This window comes from Xyrauchen texanus, chromosome 15 (genome assembly GCF_025860055.1).
Source record: "Xyrauchen texanus isolate HMW12.3.18 chromosome 15, RBS_HiC_50CHRs, whole genome shotgun sequence".
Lineage (NCBI taxonomy): Eukaryota > Metazoa > Chordata > Actinopteri > Cypriniformes > Catostomidae > Xyrauchen > Xyrauchen texanus.
This window is the reverse complement of record NC_068290.1, coordinates 9,947,018-9,971,163: the sequence shown is the minus strand read 5'-3', so window position 1 is coordinate 9,971,163 and position 24,146 is coordinate 9,947,018. Positions and strand designations below refer to the sequence as shown.

General features: G+C 39.8%; 1 protein-coding gene across 1 annotated transcript in view; it reads right to left on the bottom strand.

Annotated features, from left to right (window-relative positions):
- Positions 1-9: 9 nt before the first annotated feature.
- The window catches only part of plekhf2 (pleckstrin homology domain containing, family F (with FYVE domain) member 2), a 32,793-nt gene continuing 8,656 nt past the window's right edge, over positions 10-24,146 (bottom strand). Inside the window, exon 2 of the mRNA XM_052143998.1 lies at positions 10-4,718. Coding sequence (XP_051999958.1) covers positions 3,967-4,707 — 741 coding nt within the window. The 5' untranslated portion in view covers positions 4,708-4,718 and the 3' untranslated portion in view covers positions 10-3,966. The remainder of the gene's footprint in view (positions 4,719-24,146) is intronic.

Sequence of the window (24,146 nt, the reverse complement as noted above, 5' to 3'; positions counted from 1 at the left end):
TGGCCAGGATCAACACTTGACAACAGGATCTTTGACAATAGCCACCTGTGTTCTTTGCTTGAAAGACATGCATTCCAGGATCACCTGGTAGGCGATTATGCCTACACCTGTCGTGCCTACCTGACGACACCCCTCTATGCTACCGCACTCATCTTTGATGTGATCCGGATTACTTCCTGTTCCCAAATACTTCCCAGCTAAAAAGTGCCAAAAAACCCTCTGAAACAAGTCTGCTAAAACCAGCCAATCAGCTTAGCCTGGGTTTAGCTTTTTTTCAGTAGGGTTGAGTTGACACAATTATATTGCATTCAAACGATGTGGGCCCTTAGGTGTGAATGTGTTTTACAAGTTTGAATACAGCTTTTTCAATCAGAATTTAGAGCTGTAACTATCCAATATAAAAATGGCACATTAACCCCATTGACTCTAGGAAAACAGCAGAAGTCAACACCAGTAATCCACTATACTACCACATGACATCACATGGTAGGGATTACTAACCTAAGACGGTTAGCATAAATAGACTGAGCTGTAGAGACAGGTTAGCCACCACACTAAAAATCTAAACCATTACCCAGGCAGGTGTTCAGGAAGTCCTACTGTTAGTGCCATTAATACTGCTGAGGCTGAGCCATTGATCCTTTGCTGTGTAATATTTGGTAAATGACAAGACGCAAGCATTTAAGCAATGAATATATTTCCCTAAAAATTAATATCTCAATAATTATAATGATAGATTACAGTTTTCAGCAATTTCAAAATGTAAAATGAGAACTAAAATATGAAACTTGACAAGAACAGAAAAAAATCCCTAAAATCCATCCAGAGAGAAAACCATAAATTACACAAATCTTTAAGAAATCAAACCAGATAAAGTAACATGGAAAGTAATTGCAAATCCTGTTGACCCTCCACTCTCTACTTTATCTGTTGTCACTTGTGCCAAGCAAGTGTAAACTGAGGATCTCTTTAAGTTTTGCTTAACCTTTGAAAAAGAACCACAAATTCTCTAGCATTTGCAGTCAGACAGCCCACACAGAGGTTCCTCCTGCATGTGAAGATGCAGTATTCCCCGCCCACATCCTATACAAGCCCCTCCCCCCATGCCCACCCCTATCTTGTGGTTGCAGAGAGAATAAAGTGCTGGTATCTGATCCAGAGGTGTTCAGGAAACACACACATGAACACTATGAAAAAATAAAAACAGCTGCAAGCCCAACTAAGTGTGTGTGTGTCTATATATCTATAAACTGTACAAATTGTATAACATACGCAAAATTAAAACAAAGCAATCATTTCAGATAACAACATAAGCATAATTAAAACAAACAAAAATATCTCAGAATATCATCAGGTTAATTTGGAAACTATTAAAACCATTTATTAAATCAAACATTGTTCTGGAAGATTTGGTTGTATTCCAAAAGCAAGATTAGATTATTACCTTGAGATAAATCACTGTAAACCTACTTCTAAATCCCAAATAAATCTTTCTATTTGCAAAAGCAAAAAATATTTTTCATTTATCTGTCATTGCATATGTCTATGTTATTGCGACTGTTTATGAAGAATCAGGACTAGGGATATACTTTGCTTTTCCATGTGCCGTTCTGTCTCATGCTCGGTCAAGCACCTGGAGTGTGTAGTACTGTGCTGATGATAAATTTGTGTCAGTGCACGAGACGTACTGGCACGTGGAAAATCGAAGTATACTTTGGCCTTTAGCCAAAGTAAAGTTAAGTATCCCTTTTAAGTGTCAGCTTTGTTAATCTAACAAACAACATATGCCATCTTCACAGGTGATCAAGTATTCATTTTCTGAGACACAAGGTTCTCTAGCAGTATAGAAGATTCTCTCACCAGCTTGACTTGACCAAAATCAACTGTAAATCAGGCAGGAAGGAGGAAACGTTTTCACAGTCATGTCTCTTAAACAGTCTTCTGACACAGTCATTAATAAAACCACCACTTGGAAAGCTGTTAGTGCAGGTTTGCTTGTATGAATACAGCCTTGAAACAAAAGCAGGCTGTGTGGCAGTCACTTCCTCATAATGCTTTCAATTCCTGTTCAAAAAGTGTAGAATTGACCGTCAAGCATGTGACATTGCCAACACAAAGACTGAGAGAGCATGGAGAACGGATAGCGCATCCTTCACCTTAGTAACGTGCACTTCACAGTTCCTGTGGGGTGCATGCTAGCTTTCCGTAGAGTTTAAGTCAGGGCTGGAGTGAGTTACCAGTGTAGTTCAGAACTTGAGTAGTACTGATGCAACATCATGAGTAAGCAAGACACTGCTGTCACATACTCTTGCATGATGACCCGGAAACAATCTCAGGACACAATCGACAACTGGTATCATCAGACTGTCCAAAAGACATTTGGACTGAGCCAATGTAATCATTTGGACTATATTCACTAGAAATACATCTGTACATCTTGTCTAGTTTTGATCACAACTGAAGTCACAACACAGAAAAATGTGGTATATCATAAAAATAAAAAAAACATTAAATTCGACCCATGTGCCTTTAGACAGGGTATGTCAATAAATTCATACTTATGATGTGCGATCAACTGAAGCCAGGTCCTAAACACAGGTATCAATACAGAAGAGACAAGATGTCAGTCAATAAACTGTAGCCTTAATAGATGCTTCACCTGGATCTACTTCCTGAGGATAAATAATTAAGAAGGCACTGAGGCAGCAGCGGCCATGTCAGATGAATTTTGCAATAGACTACTCCTTGCGGCATTATATACACATTTACAAGCTTACGAGATGTTCTATCTGAATTCTCATTTGCCATTACTGGAAACAGTCTACCGACCAAAGTGAGTAACGGACAGGAATTTAATCTGGAGACCTTCTCCAGAACTCACACTTTCATGGTTTGTTAGTGGCATGTTGTAATAAATGCAGCTCCTTGTATAAAACAATTGAACCTGTTGCAAAACTAGTTATAATGCACTACGTGGCTTCACCTGAGTGTTTGTGCAGTGAACGGACCCCTTTGAACATTCTGCAATCATATCACCTAATGTTCTCTACTCTAGCAGATAGCAGCATAGTAGAAAACAAAACTAAAGGGTAGTTTAGGATAGAAGGGTAGCAAATAAGAATGAAAACGGAGGACAACAAGGAAAAGGGGGTGAGAGAAGAGCTATTTAAAGAAAAGTTAGTGAAGATTCTCAGAACTTCAGGACATATTAGAATTAAGGGCATACAATGTTCTTATAAACTATTCTGATCATCTGAACGCATTTCTCTTTAGTTCAAATAGCTATCTTATTCTAGATAATATATCTATTTGAAATAAGTCCAGAGGACTAGAATAATCAACAGATACAATCTAAAGAGATAAAGGTATCACTTTACAATAAACTTTATTTGTTAACATTAGTTAACATTACTAAGAATGAACAATACTTTTACAGCACTTCTAAATCTTGGTTAAAGTTAATTTCAACATATAGTAATACAGTATTAAAATTGTATACATTAACATTAGTTAATGCATTATGAACATGAACTAACAATAAATAATATTAACAAAGTCTAATGTGCTAATACAAATATTATTCATTGTTGGTTCATGATCCCTAATAAATGAACTGATGTAAATGAATAAAACTTTATTGTAAAGTGTTACCAAAATAAATCTACATACAAGAGGTTAAAACTATTAGAGTGAGAGGTGCCTTGAATCAGAAAGTAGAGCAAGCCAGCAAGTAGTGTTCAGAAATACAGAGGAACTACAACAATTCCAATCAAACCTTTTGTTCATATGCACAGGGCTTTTAATGGTTTAGGGTAGGTTTACTGGTTTTCTTCAAGAGTATTATTACCACAGGAATAAAATTGTTGGAAAAACCTTTGCAAACCCTGAAGGAAAATTAGAGAAACTAAAATATTGGGATCTGTGGATTGTCATTAGTCCTAAAAGTGAGCAGGCAAACTAGCACACTCAGTCACTGCTGTCATCCTCATCTTCGTCATCAGAGATGTTGGTGGAGAAATCAGGGCCATGTTGACTGTAGGAGTCTGAGCGTGGGGGCAGGGTGGCACCCGTTGAGAGTTGTTTGTAACAGAACTCACACACGCGCACTGGTTTGGATGACTGACTGGGAAGCAGGAACTTCTTTTCCGAACAGGGGCCACACACAACAAATCCGCACTTCCTGCAGTGGTGGCGTCTGCTGACCGGCGTGAATTTCACCTTTTGACATCGCATGCATATGGACGCCTCCGAGTCAGGGACCCACACTGCCGCGTGCTCCCCGGTGGGAGATTTCCCGCTTTTTTCTAGCAGGTCCGAGACGCACTTCCTAATGTGGCTCATCCACTCGGATTTCTCTGTTGCCGTGGCGGCGTAGACGGCAAATGATTTGGTGGGTGTTTTAATGAGCCAGCCATTGCGCAGTTCGCCTTCATCCTCTACGGTGTCTATGGTGACGCTCTCTAAAGGGATGATGTGTTGCTTATTGTACTTTTTCTTCTGGATAACGATGTTGCCGTACACCAGGATGTCATTGAAGAGGAAGAACTGCCGAGCTTTAGGCTTTTTGCGGCACAACTTTGTGAGTATGCCCTCTCCGATGAGCACACGACCTGGAATAGCCAGCGGTTGGCCTGCCGTACCGAAGCAGGCTTCAACGACTGTAATACGTTTGGAGTTGGCCTCGCTGTTCGCCAAGCGGTCCACCATCTTTCAGATGCCTGTGAAAAAAGAAAGAGAATAATAAAGTGTTATAAAGAGAGAAAATGGAGTGTAAAAACCGGATCAGAAAGCTTCTGACAATGTTAACACACATAAGAAATACCACAGTAAATTAAGGCAAGAGGACTTTGTTTATCAAAGGGCCTTCAGAAAATTGTGAAATCTAGATCGCGTCCATTTGGTCGAACCTCTTCCACTTTTACTTGATGGTTCTGTAGTAACTTTTGAGCTTGTTTTAAACTATTCCCTACACTGTTGGTAGGTCTGGTGGTAGCCGTGTGCAGCCAACAGCTGAGACAATACCTGAAAGACCTTTTTGTTTCGTGTCATTTGTCGCTAACGAGAGGAACGTCTGCACCTCATTTATTGACCACAGCATGGTTTAATAATTTTAATTGTTTTAAAATATTGCCTTAGTCTCTCTTTACGGTTACCAGATGGACCAGACACACAAGTGTGCAAATTGAACGAAGTCCCAGATGCAGTTTATTGTGCTACACCAATCCCAATCAATAATTTCCCAAATAAAAAAAGTGGTACACAATACAGGACTTTTAATTATAAAGAAGCCCAAAATACACATGGGACTCTTATTTTAAAATATCTGTGCTCCCTGTTGTGAAAACACTGACATATGATTCACTGAGAAAGTGAACCTGATTTAAACTGCAAACCTGAGTTCAAACTGTCAGTTCTTTTCAGATGATTCATGAAAAAGACCAGGTTCAAGAGTCGATTTGTCACGACTCTCTCATGCTGGGTTTATTGTTGTGTGTCATTCAGTATGGACAAAAAGCGGCACGAGACACACTGATGGTGCACGCTCTAAAGATGTATTCAATAAGTCCCAAGATGATATCTGACGAAACCACATATAAACGCACACAACCAGACTGTCACCAGTGGCAACTATATTTTTTAATTATTGTCTCAATCAATTATTTTTGGTCACATTTGCAACCATTTTAGTCACAGTATGGAGCCCTGCACATAAGTAACCTTTCACCATGATTTAGATAGAAACATACCTACATTAGCTATTCAAGGTCAGACAACAGGATCTGATGATTCTCATATTACATCCTGTCTGTCCACCTCTTCAGTGGTATCTGTGCTGTTCTAAGAAACGAAACTGTGCACTGCACCACTTAGGCCTAAATATCATTTGGCATCACATTACACACACCTCCTCAAAATACTACTGATTCATTTAATAAGCAGGTGCTAAAAATCAAATCGTCTGCAAAACAAACTACATAATCCAGGGCTTTACAAAGAGACACCTTACCAGGCAGATTCAGATGGCAAGGCAGATCAACAAAACATGACAAACACTGAAATGTGCATTACAACTGGTGGATCACAACCCAAATAAAGGGTTACAGGTCTGTTCTGATAGGGTCATGGACAGCAGGGAAAAATGGCAAACCACATAAAACAAAGCCACAGCCACAAGTGTCCCACTGATTAAGGTGACCAGTTTTTACAAAATGTATATTATAAAATGTAATTTTTACATAATTTAAATAATTTGCCATATTGCTGGCCTGGACCTATGTAATTTATAGTAATATTAATAGCAGAACTATATTTCTGTATTGTGTGTTTCAATTCACAGAGTTCCTACAAAGTTTATTGTCCCTCAAAAATTCGTCAAATTTTTACCAGGTCTAAACTACAGAAAAACTTGACTGATGTTTTTGTCTGGACTCCATCCGCGGGGAGTTTTGACTATCCATTCAAATGGTTTGATATACTGGTAATGAGCACTTTGTTCATTTAAATTTCACATTTTCACTGCCAATGACACATCCATAATGTTAACAAAAATAGCCTTACAATAAAATATTGAAATGTTTTAATTAAAATCAATATTTGATTAAGGATTTTTTTTAATAAACCTTTGTACAAACAATATTTGTGGCACTGTGTTGGGCCATCACTTGATGTCCCAACATGAAGGTAATTGAAGTTGAAGGTAATTTCTGGGTCACGAAGCAAAACCTGTTGAGAACAACTTTCCTGCATCTTTTGCATTAGCACATGAGACCAACCAAAAAACAATTCACAACTCTGGTATCACAGTTCCTCTGTATGAATGGAACAATTGCGTATCCAAGATTCAGAAAGCTTGAATATGTAGAATGCACCTAGGGGAACAAGGGGGTCTATATAAAGTCAATGGCTAAACACGTGCAAGCTTCAATTGATCAGCTAAACGCTAGGGGATTAAGAGAAAAATATTGGCTATTTCTAAAATTTCCATCGTGTCATGGGTTATCCATTTGCGTTACGCAAACCCTCATCCTGTGCCCGATATGACTATTATATTTTAGTCTAATGATACAGCATACCAAACCAGCCCCTTCACCAGGAGAGGAATACCATGACATTTTATACATCCTGTGCTTTGAGCTACATTTTGAAAAACCAAGCCTGTCTGTTTAGAACTTCATGCATAAACCACATATTTATCTAATGTAATATTCTTAAGTACACCACCTACCTATGCAGGAAACGTCTCCCCACAGCTAACCTTCACCAGTATGGTTTCTACTAGTGCCATATCTTTTTATAGTCCAAGCGAATTAATCAAGTGATAGTTTCGATTATTAAAATTGACTGTTTACTTAATCAAGGTCCAAGTCTCACAGTGAAAGTCATTCTAAGTGGTTTACCCAATAATATTATAATTTAACTTGCCTACTTTTCAAGATCATATCAAAGTTCTGCACTAGATTATTTCCTTCTGAATATTCTGTTTCACTCTGAAAAGCACCACATTACAGGAATGAAATGTGTTTCATTTTGCCTTTAAAACACTGGGGCTTTGACTACAAACCAGATCATCAAGCTAATTTCCACACTAAGGATGTGTGTCATTTTCACTGTTTGAGCATTTGAAATATAAATCAACAAGTACTTTGGGTGGGGCGCCCTCAAATTCTCTCCAAAAAGACTGTTACATTTAGCATAGCACACATTAAATGCCAAAAGCTCATCTTCTTTGAGGTTTAGAGTCAGCAACTGCTCGGCGACTAGAAGTCGTAGATTGCACGACCGATGATCGTGTAGTGTGCATCTTGCTCAGACTTGTCCCAGAGACTACGTTGGATATCAAACCAGTTTGAAATTTGCCAGACGATTCGTCAGGCATGTGCACTGTCCCAACCTGCAAGAGACCAACAATGAGCAACAGCCAATGAAACGGAGAGAGTGCGAGAGAAAAGTAATGCATTGGGAAGACAAGAGATGGTCCGAATTTAACACCAGTCAAGTGCCAAATGTGGGTAGACTTTCTATTTGGCAAGTGAAACTTGCAGTTTCCCCTGCCACTATGGCAGGTGCTTCTGCCTTTCCATTAATATCTGTGTCAGCTTTTAAAAGTAGTGTTACAATTGTGTCCTCAAGAGGGCTCTTTTGGCTTACAGTCAGCAAGGCCAAAGGAGTTTAGACAGAACTAGCCCTTAGCTAGTTTCCTGCTTCTCATTGAAAGCCACAGTTAGCAGTATAACTAGAAGCAACATGAAAGCAATGTTCAGGACCATTCATGCCATCTGGAAAAAGGGAAGACCACTCTCAGATTTCGAGTAATAATAGCATTATTAATCAGAAAGCTATGATTTTCATGATGTTCTGTAAACTGTTCTTGAACATGCATTCTTCTGGATGCGATGCGGACAGAAAACCAGACTAAAATAAACAGACATGACTCTACAGAGCGAGACATAAAGCGCAACCAGTGTAGTCCGATTAGCAAACAAAAGACACTTTGAGCTAGCTCTTGTTAGTGAATTAACATGACTTATGAGCTGACTGGATAAATCTGAATTAATTGACTCACTCGAAATAACCAAAGAACTGTTAATTTGTTATATGTATGTGGCAGGGCGGAGGGCGGGGCCAGGTGGTGATTCTACACACCCGGTCCCTTATCAGGCTAATCAAGCCTAAAAGAGAGATAAAGGCTGACTGCGGAAGATGGTGCGGGAGAGAGATCATTTACAGGCATGTCCGTCATGTGTGTTTAAGTTTCTCATTAAAACTAGTATTTATATCGTCAAGCCGGTCCTTGCCTCCTCCTTTCCATTGAACTCCTTTACACTGGTGCCAAAACCCGGGAATCTAAGTACACCCCAAGGAGCCCTCCCAGTTGGCCGAGATCCTCCAGTCCCTTGCCGGGATGCATCAAACACACATGACGGACATGCCCGTAAATGATCTCTCTCTTCCGCAGTTGGCCTCTATCCCTCTCGGAGGCTTGATTAGCCTGATAAGGGACAGGGTGTGTAGAATCATCACCAAGCCCTGCCCTCCACCATGCCACAATGTACTAAACATTTAGTTTTGTTGTAATAAGTGAATAATCTGGGGGCCTAAATTTACTTTCAGGCATTTAAAGGTGCACTGAGTAATTCTAATCAAATACACTTTGTCAAATTCTGCAATATCTCTTCACAGTCTGCTAGCTGTCCTTTCTGTGGGTGGGCTGAAAAAAAATCTAGTATTTGTACACAGCCCTGACTCAAAATAAACAACAAAAAAAGTGTATCAGACCGATCCACATAACACTACTCCAGCCAATCAGCAACAGGGGGTGGTTCTTGAGGGTCACAGGATGGGGATAAGGGGCAGAGCAAGAAGGAAATTCATTAGAAGAGCGATGGCAAATCTGGCTGATGCGAACTTTCTAAAATCCAAAGAGGACAAATGGCTGAGAAACAGACCAAGATAAATTGGCCAGACGAATATAAACTAAAAAAAATAAGCTTCCAAAGGAGCACTGAATGGAGGGGTGTTTGTTTTGGCAGTTGAGTTTGAATATCAAGTGTTTCTCAGGAATTGCTGAGTGCACCGTTAAATATTTAAAAAAATTACAATATTAAAATTCTTTAAAAAGCAACTTTTAAACATTCATAAATTATTTTTTATTTGTCTCATGTCCGTCAATTTCAATTTAAAATACAATCTGACTGAATTTTAAGCTAAAAAGTTAACTTCGGACTGAATTTTGCGATCGTAGTTTTATTCGGTGAGGAAGACGTAGTTGATAGCTACACCCAGTCTGTGATCAGCCATGTAGTGTGCACACCAACATCTTAGAACACAAAAAAATATTTAGGACTATTTAGGACTGCCGAGGCAGATTATGATAATCTCGCAAACAGCTAAAGCAGACATAGGCAATTTACAGCCCGTGGGCAGGATCAGGCTCTCCACATGGTTTAATGTGGCCAGCGGCTCATTTATCGTAAAAGCGCTTTTTTTTCCCGTTTGGATAATTCAGTTAACTTGCATTGGACGTCACGCACCTCCACAAGCATTTACATGCTCATGGTTGCCAGATAAGAGACGCAACACCACCAGTTTGAGATTTATACTTGCGCAAATTGGAAATATTTCGCCTAATGTTATACTTATTTTGTGCAATCTGGCAACCATGCACGCAAGTGCGCCATTTAAGACTTTGAACAAATTTTACGATTTGTAATGCAATATTCTGCTCAAGGAAAAGTGTTATACGGCTACTCTGTGTCCATTCTTGAGGCTGCTTGTGATGTTTGGTCCTACTAATTTTGTAGGTAAACCTTCTCAGTGATTAAATTAAATATAAAAGTAGATCTCGGCATCATTGACGTGCGAGCAAAAAGAACCAGAGACTAATATGTATATGTATTTTGTATTTGTGCACTTTAGAAATGTTGAAGTCCCTTCGCACCTGTATCTAACTCTTGCAGTAATCATTTATCATAGTCATGCAGTCTGTGTTATTCAGTTGTGTGAGGTAAGTCAAACCATCGAGGAGACCCGCATCATGACTCTTTTAGCATGTAAACTGGTAATGTTTTAGAACTCGTCCGCTTTGCAAAAAACATTACAAGTTCTATAAATTAAAAAAAAAATAATATATATATATTATATATATATATATATATATATATATTTTATTAAAGTAGACCCCTGATGTAGAGTGTTAAATTGAATAATAAATGAACAGAGAAGTAGAGATGGTAAAATAAATTTACAAGCTCAGTTTTTTTAATGCCTGATAGAAAAGTATCTACCTTTGTTGAGTAATACAATACTTTAGGCTAGAGGTTGACCGATATTGTTTTTTTCAGGCCGATGCCGATCTTTTGAAATCCGGGTCGGCCGATGGCCGATTAATGATGCCGATTTATTTTGGCCGATATTTGGCCGATATGTGCTTGTTTTTAACCTCTTATTTGAACCTTTTATTTGAAAGATAAAATGTAACACAAATAATTACTTAAGATACACAACATTTCTCAACAAACACATTTATTGAACACTTGACCAATCTGCACTTGTACACTTAAATAAAAAATGTATAATGTAAAAACATATTGTATAAATAATGTATAACAAATATATTAAATAAACAAAGCAGGTGTTACGAACTGCTCCGAGACACGAAGGTTGAGATCCAAATGCAGCTTTAATTAAGGGGCAATCCAGACACGTAATCCAATATTCAGAGCATCCAAGAGAAGCACAGGCATAACTAGGGATGGGTATCGTTTAATGGTATTACAATCTTACCGATACTGTTTATCAATCCGGTACTTTAATGGTATTCTTAACGGTTCTTTTTGTTATATATATATATATATATATATATATATATATATATATATATATATATATATATATATATATATATATATATATATATATATATATATATATATATATATATATTACACAAATATAAACGTTATATAGGCACAGTGATTTAATTTCAGGAAGGTCTACTAACATTACTGTTCAGGTGTGGTCTAAAAAGAAATCTAATAAAGTAATCAATTGTAAAATAACACTGCATAGTTTATCATTGATAGATTAATGCTTATTAAAGCAGAAGTTATTCATTCAAGAGCTGTAAGTGATTTTCTCTTTGCCTTTTGTTGTTTGATTCACAGTAATGGCTCAATCGTCACGTTAATTAGACTGCTTCCCCTTTAAGACTGAGTTCAGATCTAATAGGCTCCTGATGCAGCATATTTTCTCCCCAACTATTTCCATAACTACGTCCATTTAAGACATAAACTGTGTTTAAGTGAATATCCAAGACATATTTTTGTGTATATTTGATCGTTTAGACGCGCACATGAAACCCAAAGTAGCCTATAGTTTGCTTGTCTCTTTGCGGTGTGTTTCGGAGTGCGCGCCGCCTTGGGAACGGTATCTCTTGCGCTCTTTTTATTATTAAACGCATCCCGCAATTTAGCAACAGTAGCTAGACTGCATTTTACAACAATCACCGATCGTGCTGATTCGCGTTAAGTTTGAGTTTTAGGGAGAAATGTCAGTGCACCGCTGAGAAGGGAAGGAAGTTGTGCTAGACAGAATGCGGCTTATGTATAAATATTATTTTTATAATCTTTGGAAGGCGAAATCTAAAATAAAATCAGACTAATAATCAAGTAAAGTCAAGTGGTTTTTATTGTCATTTCAACCATATACAGTTAGTACAGTACACAACAAAACGAGACAACGTTCCTCCAGGACCATGGTGCTACATAAAAACAACAAAGGACCAACACAGGACCACATGAGACAACACAACGAAATAAAATACCTATATAAAATACCTATATATACCTATATAAAGTGCACGTGCAAACATGTGCAAAAAGTACGGGACAGTACGACAAATTTCTGACAATGAACAGGACAATAGACACAGTGCAGCGCCGACCAGTACACAGTAGTGCAAAAAGATGACAGTTTCTAAAAATTTAAACATAACATACTATGAGATGCTATGTGCATGAGTTCTATGCACATAGCAGTTACTGGAGTAGCAGACAGTTATAAAGTGACAGTAATTAAAGTGCAACTCAGGACACGTGTGTGTGTGCCAAACCAGTCTCTAAGTATTAACTCTTTCCCCGCCAAACACGGAATTTTCCGTGTTTTATGAAAAAACGCTTCCCCGCCAAACACGGAATTTTCCGGGTTTCTGTGTTTTAGGTGTTATACGGTAAGGAAGACCCCTCCACGTTTTGAAAGAGTACGCAACTCTTTGATCAAAGAAACAGACTGCGATCATCTCAAACATGAAGAAGTGGAGTATTGAGAAGCTCAAAATATCAGACATAAACATGCCTTTTTATCAGCTTTTTGTCTGAAATGTTGTTTTTTGACAAAACCGACCTCTGTTCAAGTCGCAATAAAAAAAGAACAAATGAAGATAAAATAAAATCGTTTTTTTTGCCTAAAAGCAGAGGTTCAGATCTTTATTGTGATATATAGCATCTTCATATATTCATGGAAGAAAATATTCTGCGGGCCATTAAAATTTAGCGAAAATCGTCAAAAACTCTGGCGGTGGCTGGCAACTTTTTTTTAAAAACGCTGGCGGGGAAAGAGTTAAGGAGTCTGATGGCTTGGGGGAAGAAGCTGTTACACAGTCTGGCCGTGAGGGCCCGAATGCTTCGGTACCTCTTGCCAGACGGCAGGAGGGTAAAGAGTTTGTGTGAGGGGTGTGTGGGGTCGTCCACAATGCTGGTTGCTTTATGGATACAGTGTTTTTTGTAAATGTCTTTGATGGAGGGAAGAGACCCCAATGATCTTCTCAGCTGTCCTCACTGTCCTCTGCAGGGCTTTGCGGTCCAAGCGGTGCAAGTCCCAAACCAGGCAGTGATGCAGCTGCTCAGGATGCTCTCAATAGTCCCTCTATAGAATGTAGTGAGGATGGGGGTTGGGAGATGTGCTTTCCTCAGCCTTCGAAGAAAGTAGAAGGAATTTGGTGCTCTTGACGATCTCCACAGAGGAGCCGTCGATGTTCAGCGGAGTGTGTTCACCTTGTGCTCTCCTAAAGTCAACAACCATCTCTTTTGTTTTGTCGACATTCAGGGACAGGTTGTTGGCTCTACACCAGTTCGTCAGCCGCTGCACCTCCTCTCTGTATGCTGACTCGTCGTTCTTGCTGATGAGACCCACCACGGTCGTGTCATCGGCGAACTTGACGATGTGGTTCGAGCTGTGCATTGCTGCACAGTCGTGAGTCAGCAGAGTGAACAGCAGTGGACTGAGCACAAAGCCCTGGGGGTCCCCAGTGCTCAGTGTGGTGGTGGTGGAGATGCTGTTCCCGATCCGGACTGACTGAGGTCTCCCAGTCAGGAAGTCCAGGATCCAGTTGCAGAGGGAGGTGTCCAGGCCCAGCAAGTTCAGCTTTCCAATCAGGTGCTGGGGAATGATTGTGTTGAATGCTGAGCTGAAATCTATGAACAGCATTCGAACATATGAGTCCTTATGTCGTATGGTCTAGGTGGGTGAGGGCCAGATGGAGGGTTGTGGCGATGGCATCGTCCATTGAACGGTTTGAACGATACGCAAACTGCAGTGGGTCTAGTGAGGGGAGCAGCTGGGTCTTAATGTGCCTCATGACGAGCCTCTCGAAGCACTTCATGATGATGGGTGTAAGTGCGACGGGACGGTAGTCGTTGAGGCAGGACACTGAAAACTTCTTTGGCATGGGGATGATGGTGGTGGCCTTGAAGCACGTTGGAACGACGGCGCTGCTCAGAGAGATGTTGAAGATGTCGGTAAGAACATCTGCTAGCTGGTCTGCACATCCTATGAGCACTCTGCCAGGAATGTTGTCTGGTCCACCAGCCTTCCGTGGGTTGACTCTATGTAGAGTTTTCGTCACATCTGCTGTGGTAAGACAGAGCACCTGGTCGTTGGGAGGAGGGGTGGTCTTCCTCGCCATCACATCGTTCTGCACTTCAAACCGAGCGTAGAAGTCGTTCAGCGCATCTGGAAGGGAGGCATCTTTGTCACAGGCAACTGACGTTGTCCTGTAGTTGGTGATGGCCTGGATGCCCTGCCACATGCGCCGCGTGTCACCGCTGTCCTGGAAGTGACTGTGGATTCTCTGGGCGTGTGCGCGCTTTGCCTCTCTGATTGCCTGTGACAGTTTGGCCCTAGCTGTTCTTAGGGCTGCCTTATCGCCTGCTCTGAAGGCGGAGTCTCGGGACCTCAGCAGCGTGCGCACCTCCGCAGTCATCCACGGCTTCTGGTTGGAGCGTGTGGTGATGGTCTTGGAGAAAGTGACATCATCAATGCACTTGCTGATGTAGCTGGTCACTGATGAGGTGTATTCCTCCAAGTTGGTAGAATCGCCATATGTTGCAGCCTCCCTGAACATGTGCCAGTCAGTACACTCAAAACAGTCCTGAAGAGCAGAGATGGCTCCTGCTGGCCAGGTTTTCACCTGCTTCTGAAGCGGTTTTGTGCATCTGACGAGCGGTCTGTATGCTGGAATTAACATAACAGAGATGTGGTCTGAGTAGCCGAGGTGGGGGCGGGGCTCCGCCCGGCAGCGCCTGGGATGTTTGTGTAAACAAGATCAAGCCGTTAGCCCCTCTCGTTGCGAAGTCCACATACTGATGGAATTTAGGGAGCACTGTCTTCAGATTCGCATGGTTGAAATCTCCGGCGACAATAAACAGTCCGTCGGGGTGAGCGTTCTGCAGTTCGCTCATAGCCCCATACAGTTCACAGAGCGCTTCCTTAGCGTTAGCGCTGGGGGGATGTAAACTCCAGTTATGCAAACAGTGGTGAATTCCCGTGGTAGATAAAAAGGTCTGCATCTTACAGTCACAAGCTCCAACAGCGATGAACAGTAACTAGAAACTAGCACAGAGTTCTTGCACCATTCCGTGTTGATGTAAACACACAAGCCACCACCGCGAGTCTTACCGCAGAGAGCTGTATTTCTGTCGGCACGAAACGAGGCGAGCCCATCTAGCTGAATGGCGGCATCCGGAACTCTGTTGCTGAACCAAGTCTCCGTGAAAACAAAGACGCAGCAGTCTCTAAACTCACGCTGCGTAGCCTGCTGGAGTCGGATATAGTCCAGTTTATTGTCCAGGGAGCAAACATTTGAGAGAAGGATAGACGGGAGAGCCGGCCGGCTAGGGTTTGTTTTTAGCCTAGCATGGACCCCCGCCCTCTTTCCGCGCTTCCGCTTTCTCGCACACCGCTTACAACGTCCTCTCCCCCGGCCACCGGCATCAGGCGACGCCGAGTATGCGTAGCGCCTCCTGCAGGTCATCATGCAGCTTGGTTTTTGCATGAGTCTTATATTTCAGTAGTGTCTGGCGATGGTAGACACGAACACCGGTTGCTCCGATGTCCATGTGTTGCAAAAGTCGGGCTTTTTTAACAAAAATAGCACCATTGTAGATCCGGAGTGGCCGCTGCGTGCTACCGCGCCACCATCTTGGATCATCTGACCTAACCTGACCTCACAGATCTAAACCAGGCTATGTCTGAATGTTTAGTTCTGTCACTCATTAAGCAGGGCTCGTTTTGTGCTCGCTGTGGCACCGCGTGAGCGAGTTCTCTCTCTCTCTCTCACTGCGAATAGCTAAATTGCATCACAGACAAATGGTTTCATATTATTATACATAGAAATGGCTGGCGAGATAAAATAAATTTCTCTTTATATCAATAAAGAATGTATTTTCTTAATTTCTCCAGTACCGACAGCAGAACCGATAACATTCCGAGCTTACCAAAGCCAGTCCTTCAATAGCCTATACTGCGTTGGTATCTTTTTATTACTTATTTATCTGCATTGAGTGACAACCCTCTCAAATATAAGACACACAAACAGAACAAATAAAAAAGTCTCAGATTCACTGTCTGTAATTGCAAAATTCTTGCTTAATTATTGTGACATGATAGCAACCCTTCTGCTGTGATAATGCAACTTCAACTACGCTATCAATATCCAAAGTAGCCAAACGTCATGTCAACTATCGCGTTTGTCACGTTTTTTCTTGAAGTTGGCAGTAACATATCAAAAGTTTTTAATTAAATCTAAAGAAGTTATACAAATTTAACCCTTACTGTTTTCTCCAAGGAACTTAGCTCCTTCCTTAGGCACTGGATGAGGTCTGTTCACTGTGCTGGAAAATGACTCTAGGGGCAGTGTGCGTCGAACACGTGTTCCACAACAACACTAGGCTGCCCACAGATGCGCCTGCCTAATAATCGGCTTGATATGCGTGGATATTGGCCGATGCCGATTATGTAAAAAAATCGGCCGATTAATCGGTCGACCTCTACTTTAGGCAATTGCAGACTAGTCTCACTAGTCACAGAAAACTGAAAAATCAAAAAATTAAGTACCCAACTATTTCTGGTTTTAAAAGATACAAAAACCAAATCAATGCAGAACATTGTATCCCTATGCACTACTTAAAGCCTGATGTGGCCCCTTTAACAAAATAGTTGAGCTATTCCTGAGCTAAAGGCTTCTCATCTGCACTTTCGCATGAGTGTAACTATTATTTAAGACTAGCACACTGACCTAACCATGGTAATAAGGAGCCTTTCCTTCTGTGTAATAAGTGTATAAACATGTAATATTAGTTAACAAACGGGATAATAATGGGCTAATATAAGTAAATATGCTCTTCAATTTTTAAAAGGGGGGAGAGAAAACTTCCTGAAGTCAACAACTAAAATAATGTCACTTGATGCATGTCTTGTACTTGAAAACCATGAACAAAACTATGCAACATGAAAAGGAAATGCAACGCAGGAATACGCCACTTGATTTCCATGTAAAATCTGTCCTGAAGCAAAACCAGTTGAGAACCACTGAGTTAAAGGTACAGACAGGAGCAATACATGTTAATTGTTAATAATCATCGGACATTACTTTAAAAGCTCACACAGCTGATGTTATTTTTTATTTATAGTTAATTTAACATATGCTAACATGTAAACTAACATGCTTTAGTTATATTACATGTTATAGTTACATGCTATTTTTTATCATGTTTATAATTCGATTTATTATTATAATTCTGTCTTATTTTTTCTATTTATTTCATTTTCAAAAGGGAGACATTTTTTTTTTTACACATACTTCAATAAAATAAATGGTTTCAAGTTTCAATTATAATTAAGTGTTTGCTCAAAATAAATAAATAAATTAACCCTTCTGTTTTCACTGATAATAGTAATTGTGTAATACCGTATACCGTGATATTTTCTGAGACTGTTATCATACCGTGAAAATCTCATACCGTTGCAACCCTACTTACAACACTGTTGCTGCACTTGAATTAAAGTCTACACAAAAAATAAATAAAAATTATGATTGAGAAATTTGCTGAAAAGTCACATATTATAATTATTGTGATTGAAGGATCATTGTTGTCACTTTGTAATACTCTTGCTCATCCATATTTCAAAATCACCTGCAGACTGACAAGCTATTGAAAGCACTCAATAAATAAAGTCAATAAAATTTGTAACTACACGACCACCTTTGCTCATTGTAGGAACCAAAATTAAAAGCAATAACATTTATATTCTCAATTAAAAGGACTAAAAGGACTTTGTTCTTTACAGCCAATAAAAGGATGCTTTTAGAAATTATTACATCACTTCAAAATGGAACTTTTGAGGTCAAGAGGGTGAACATTTATACCACACATTTTTAAATATGGATGAAGTAATGAGGGGCTGTAGATTGTGTTTCAGAGTGTCTGTGCAAAGGTTGTGTTCATGGCTCTCTGAAAGGACACCACCACCTCCTACACAGCTGCAATTTCTTGACTCACTTCCTCCTTTCACATAAAATGAAAACTACTGCAAGGGTATTCCACACACCTTTTAAGTATGAATGTGGTGGGTAATATACAAAAGCCAAACATGTTCCAATTGCCAGTATTTACATTTTTTTTACAGTGCAAACTAGTGCTACTTTGAGTAGAAACTCTGCTTTACATGTTTATGCAGTCGTTTTCCTCACCACATTAACCTTTCAAAAGTGCAACCCAGACTCTGTATTCTTTTGAATACTAAACAGAGAAATCAAATTTAAAGATCACCTATCAAAACAGAGTACAAGAAACTGAGTCACATAATATAGTGACATGGCAATACCAGAGGAAGTACTTTGCATCAAAGCCGAACATGCCAGAACTTGCCACTCCTGTGGCATTTTTAGGAGCAAAAGTCAAAGTTTTTTGTTTTTGTAAACACACCTGACAACTATCCGAGGACACAATGTGTCTCATTGTGTTTGAGGGATGTGCTAGCACAATCATATACCTATTGCAATATCAATATTCTTCCTCACTATATCGCATTGATACCTTGAATCCTTGTATCGAAATGTTTAAATACTTGTGCATTCTGCCCATCAGACAGGACCAGATAAATTATCCATCTCGATATAGAGATAAATTATGACAAATCAGGAACATAATTATATTTTTTTATATATATACAACAGTTTCAGTCCTTGAATCTGATTGGATGAAAGGCGTTCCAAGAGTGCTGATAGCTCAGACCATCAGCACTGGGATGCTTTACTGTTTGTTACACTCCACTGTGCTAGTGGCATTCCAAACTAACATGTAAGAGCAGTGGAGACATGTAGGAGCAGCAAGATGTGTGAATATACATTCACCCATTAAAGATTTGAGCCAGCAGTTGGCGACAAAAGACCATCTTGTGTGTGTGTCTTGTCTCTGAACAGTTGAGCTGATGTTGACAAAATGTGTTGTCAATCAGTGTCCTTTTCTTTGAAGACATCTGTGATTGTCTACCACTCCATGATCGCTCAGATTGCTACTACACTATAGCTGAGAAATAGAGTAAAACTAATAGCTTCACTAATCAAACTCACTCAGGGTGCTTTCAGAGTTGGGAGAAGACTTCCACTTGGCTGAGAGAACACTTACTTTGTCAATGTCAAAATATGAGTTCCCCAAGAAATATACAAGAATGAAACTGGTGTCCTCCATGTCATCTATCCACAGCAAAACACTTAAGCCTAATTGTGAGGGAAACACTTGTAGGATACTTCTTATAGCATGTCTCAGCAGCATCACTCCACGATCACGTTGAACAGATTACTACAACACAACAGCTGAGGAATTTGATACAGCTGAGGTGCTGATAGACGGACATACAGCACTCTTGCTCATGTGAAATTGCTTTAGTATTGTGACACATTACAACTCATTACACAAATGTTTAACTAACATCACCAAATAAAGCATAACTTAACCACTAGGCCCTATCGAAACTATCATTTCTTACACCACAGAAGCGCAGAATTAAAATACGAATTTGGAAAATGGTTAGTTACTGATCATTCAGTTGCAATAGATTTGCTATTATAATGTTAGTAACAAGGCACTGGTGCAAAACTGTGAGATTCTCAGATCATGAAGGATGCAATATGCATGCAAGTTCCTATCAAACACTGTAGCCCCTCAAACCACAACGGAGAAACATACTTTATAATTAGACTCTCCAGTATGTCTCACGAAAGCATTGGCCATAGCCTCTAATTGACACAGTACTCAAACCCTCTAAAAGCACTTTCACCATTCTGCAAGCAAGAATCAAACAATTTTTATCAAGGAGTGTTTAAATGCTTTTTTTTCACATGTACATAAGTATTCACAGCCTTAGCCATGACAATCAAAATTGAGCTCAGGTGCATCCTGTTTCCATTGACCATCCTTGAGATGTTTCTACAACTTGATTGGAGACCTCCTGTGGTATATTCAGTTGATTGGACATGATTTGGAAAGGCACACACCTGTCTATATAAGGTTCCACAGTTAGCAATGCATGTCAGAGCACAAACCAAGCCATGAAGTCCAAGGAATTGTCTGTAGACCTCCGTGACAGGATTGTATCGAGACACAGATCTGGAGAAGGGTACAGAAAAATGTCTGCAGCATTGAAGGCACCAATGAGCACAGTGGCCTCCATCATCCGTAAATGGAAGTTTGGAACCACCAGGACTCTTCCTAGAGCTGGCCGCCTGGCCAAACTGAGCAATCGGGGGAGAAGGGCCTTAGTCAGGGAGGTGACCAAAAACCCAATGCTCACCCTAACAGAGCTCCAGTGTTTTTCTGTGGAGAGAGGGGAACCTTCCAGAAGAACAACCATCTCTGCAGCACTCCACCAATCAGGCCTGTATGGTAGAGTGGCCAGACGGAAGCCACTCCTCAGTAAAAGGTGCATGACAGCCCATCTGGAGTTTGCCAAAAGGCACCTGAAGGACTCTCAGACCATGAGAAACAAAATTCTCTGATGAAACAATGATTGAACTCTTTGGCCTGAATGGCAAGCGCCATGTCTGGTGGAATCCAGGCACCGCTCATCACCTGGCCAATACATCCCTACAGTGAAGCATCATGCTGTGGGGATGTTTTTCAGCGGCAGGAACTGGGAGACTAATCAGGATTGAGGGAAAGATGAATGCAGCAATGTACAGAGACATCCTTGATGAAAACCTGCTCTAGAGGGCTCTGGACCTCAGACTGGGATGAAGGTTCATCTTCCAACAGGACAACGATCACAAGCACACAGCCAAGATAACAAAGGAGTGGCTACGGTTCAACTCAGTAAATGTCCTTGAGTGGCCCAGCCAGAGCCCAGACTTGAACCCAATTGACATCTCTGGAGAGATCTGAAAATGGCTGTGCACTTACGCTCCCCATCCAACCTGATGGAGCTTGAGAGATCCTGTAAAAAAAAAACGGGAGCAACTGCCCAAAAATAGGTATGCCAAGTTTGTAGAATCATACTCAAAAACACTTGAAGCTGTATTTGGTGCAAAAGGTGCTTCAACAAAGAATCGAGCAAAGGCTGTGAATACTTATGTACACTGTTTTTAATTTTAATAAATTTGCAAAGATTTCAAACAAACTTCCTTCACATTGCTATTATGGGGTATTGTTTGTAGAATTTTGAGGAAAATAATGAATTTAATCCATTTTGGAATAAGGCTGTAACATCACAAAATGTGGAAAATGTGAAGCGCTGTGAATACTTTCCGGATGCACTGTATATATGTATATATATATATATATATATATATATATATACACATACGTATATATAACGTAATGCACGTTTGTGTGTGTTTGTGTCCGCTGAAGAGTTGTTAATGTTTTGTTAACTGTAATAAACTGTGTGTTGCTCACACAGCTGAAATTTCACTTACTACCCACTGGAGTAAACAGGTGGTACGACAAGCTTGAATTTCTCAGAAAAGCATTGCGATTAAATGCGTAAAATAATTTTTTGTAAAATTAATCGCATGTTATTAACACGATAAATCGACAGCCCTATTATATATATATATATATATATATATATATATATATATATATATATATATATATATATATATATATTAGTGTTGTCAAAAATACCGGTACCAAGTCGGTACTCAAACCAAAAATTATTTACGATACCAGAATTTCTGAAGGTACTGGGGTACCGAGTACCAGGTCTACCCAGTACCAATGCAGGCGGGAACTTTCGAACGCTCACAACAAGCAAAAGATGACGACAAGCAAAGCAGCTGCGGAGTCTCAACTGAATCATGTCGAAATGAAAAGTGGAAAAAGCCAGGTAATTTGAGGCTGATGAAAAGGGAAACTTCATAGCTCAGCAAAAATCTGTTTGTAAACGCTGCTTTCGCAATGTTCTGACGAAATGAGGAAACAGATCAAACTTAATAAAGTCAGACACCCGGATTTATTCAAGCAAATAAAGCAGGCGAGTTTAAAAGCATATTATCATTTACATTAGGTCTGAAACGTTTAGTCGACATTATCGAAAATACAAAATTGATGAGAAAAATGTTCGTTGTTGAATAGTCGTTTGATCTCATTTAACGTAACATGAAATCACATTAAACGATATTGCGTGAGAGCAGCAGTTCACGCCTGATGGAGGAGAAGAATTACACAGATCAGTCCTGATGCACTCGAAACTTTCGCAGTTTATTTTATATAGATCCCAAAGTATTAGGGAATGATTCAGAAGCTTGTACGTTAATAAGCAGAGGCGGAGCTCTTTAAAGGAAACATCCCAGCGTAACATCTTAAATGCAGTAAAATTGCTTTATTAAAGTTCAAATAATACAGAAGCAGATCATGTTAATACCTATAAACTCAGAAACTGGCATTTCTCTGTGTGGTCGGTGCCTCTTCTATGAGTTGCGCGAATGCCGATCTAATGGGGAGAGATTGAAACTGCATCCGGCTGAGAGAGACTCTGCCTCGGGGAGACTCAGCCCTCACGCGCGCACGCATAATGCAGCTCGATTAGAACTTAATTAATCATAATATCTATATATATATATATGTCCATATGCATTTCTTATCATGAAGAAAATTGGCAATATGCAGCTTTATTAATAAGAGAGCACTTTGCACAATATTTTGGAAATTGGTTTTTATTAATTATATTGTATGCTTGTTTATCTAGGCTTTTTTTTAGTACTTGGTAAAAACTTAAATTAAAAGTTGCAAAAGTTGGAGCAAATCTTATATAAGTGTTCAAAAATACTTTAAGCATACATTGTTCAGTTTTGTTATAATTAAAAAATAATATATTTAAATTAAAGTGTTGCTCAATGGCATATTTCTGTTCTTAGTTCTGCTGCTAATGTTTTGTAGACTTTGTTAATAAATGAGTGTTGTTTAGTAAACTGTTTTTGCTTTGGTACCGAAAATGGCATCGAGTACCGTGAAATTTCACTGGTATTGGTACCGACTACTGAAATTTTGGTACCGTGACAACACTAATATATATATATATATATATATATATATATATATATATATATATATATATATTCTATATACAGTGAGGAAAATAAGTATTTGAACACCCTGCTATTTTGCAAGTTCTCCCACTTAGAAATCATGGAGGGGTCTGAAATTGTCATCGTAGGTGCATGTCCACTGTGAGAGACATAATCTAAAAAAAAATCCAGAAATCACAATGTATGATTTTTTAACTATTTATTTGTATGATACAGCTGCAAATAAGTACTTGAACACCTGAGAAAATCAATGTTAATATTTGGTACAGTAGCCTTTGTTTGCAATTACAGAGGTCAAACGTTTCCTGTAGTTTTTCACCAGGTTTGCACACACTGCAGGAGGGATTTTGGCCCACTCCTCCACACAGATCTTCTCTAGATCAGTCAGGTTTCTGGGCTGTCGCTGAGAAACACAGAGTTTGAGCTCCCTCCAAAGATTCTCTATTGGGTTTAGGTCTGGAGACTGGCTAGGCCACGCCAGAACCTTGATATGCTTCTTACAGAGCCACTTCTTGGTTATCCTGGCTGTGTGCTTCGGGTCATTGTCATGTTGGAAGACCCAGCCTCGACCCATCTTCAATGCTCTAACTGAGGGAAGGAGGTTGTTCCCCAAAATCTCGCAATACATGGCCCCGGTCATCCTCTCCTTAATACAGTGCAGTCAGCCCTGTCCCATGTGCAGAAAAACACCCCCAAAGCATGATGCTACCACCCCCATGCTTCACAGTAGGGATGGTGTTCTTGGGATGGTACTCATCATTCTTCTTCCTCCAAACACGGTTAG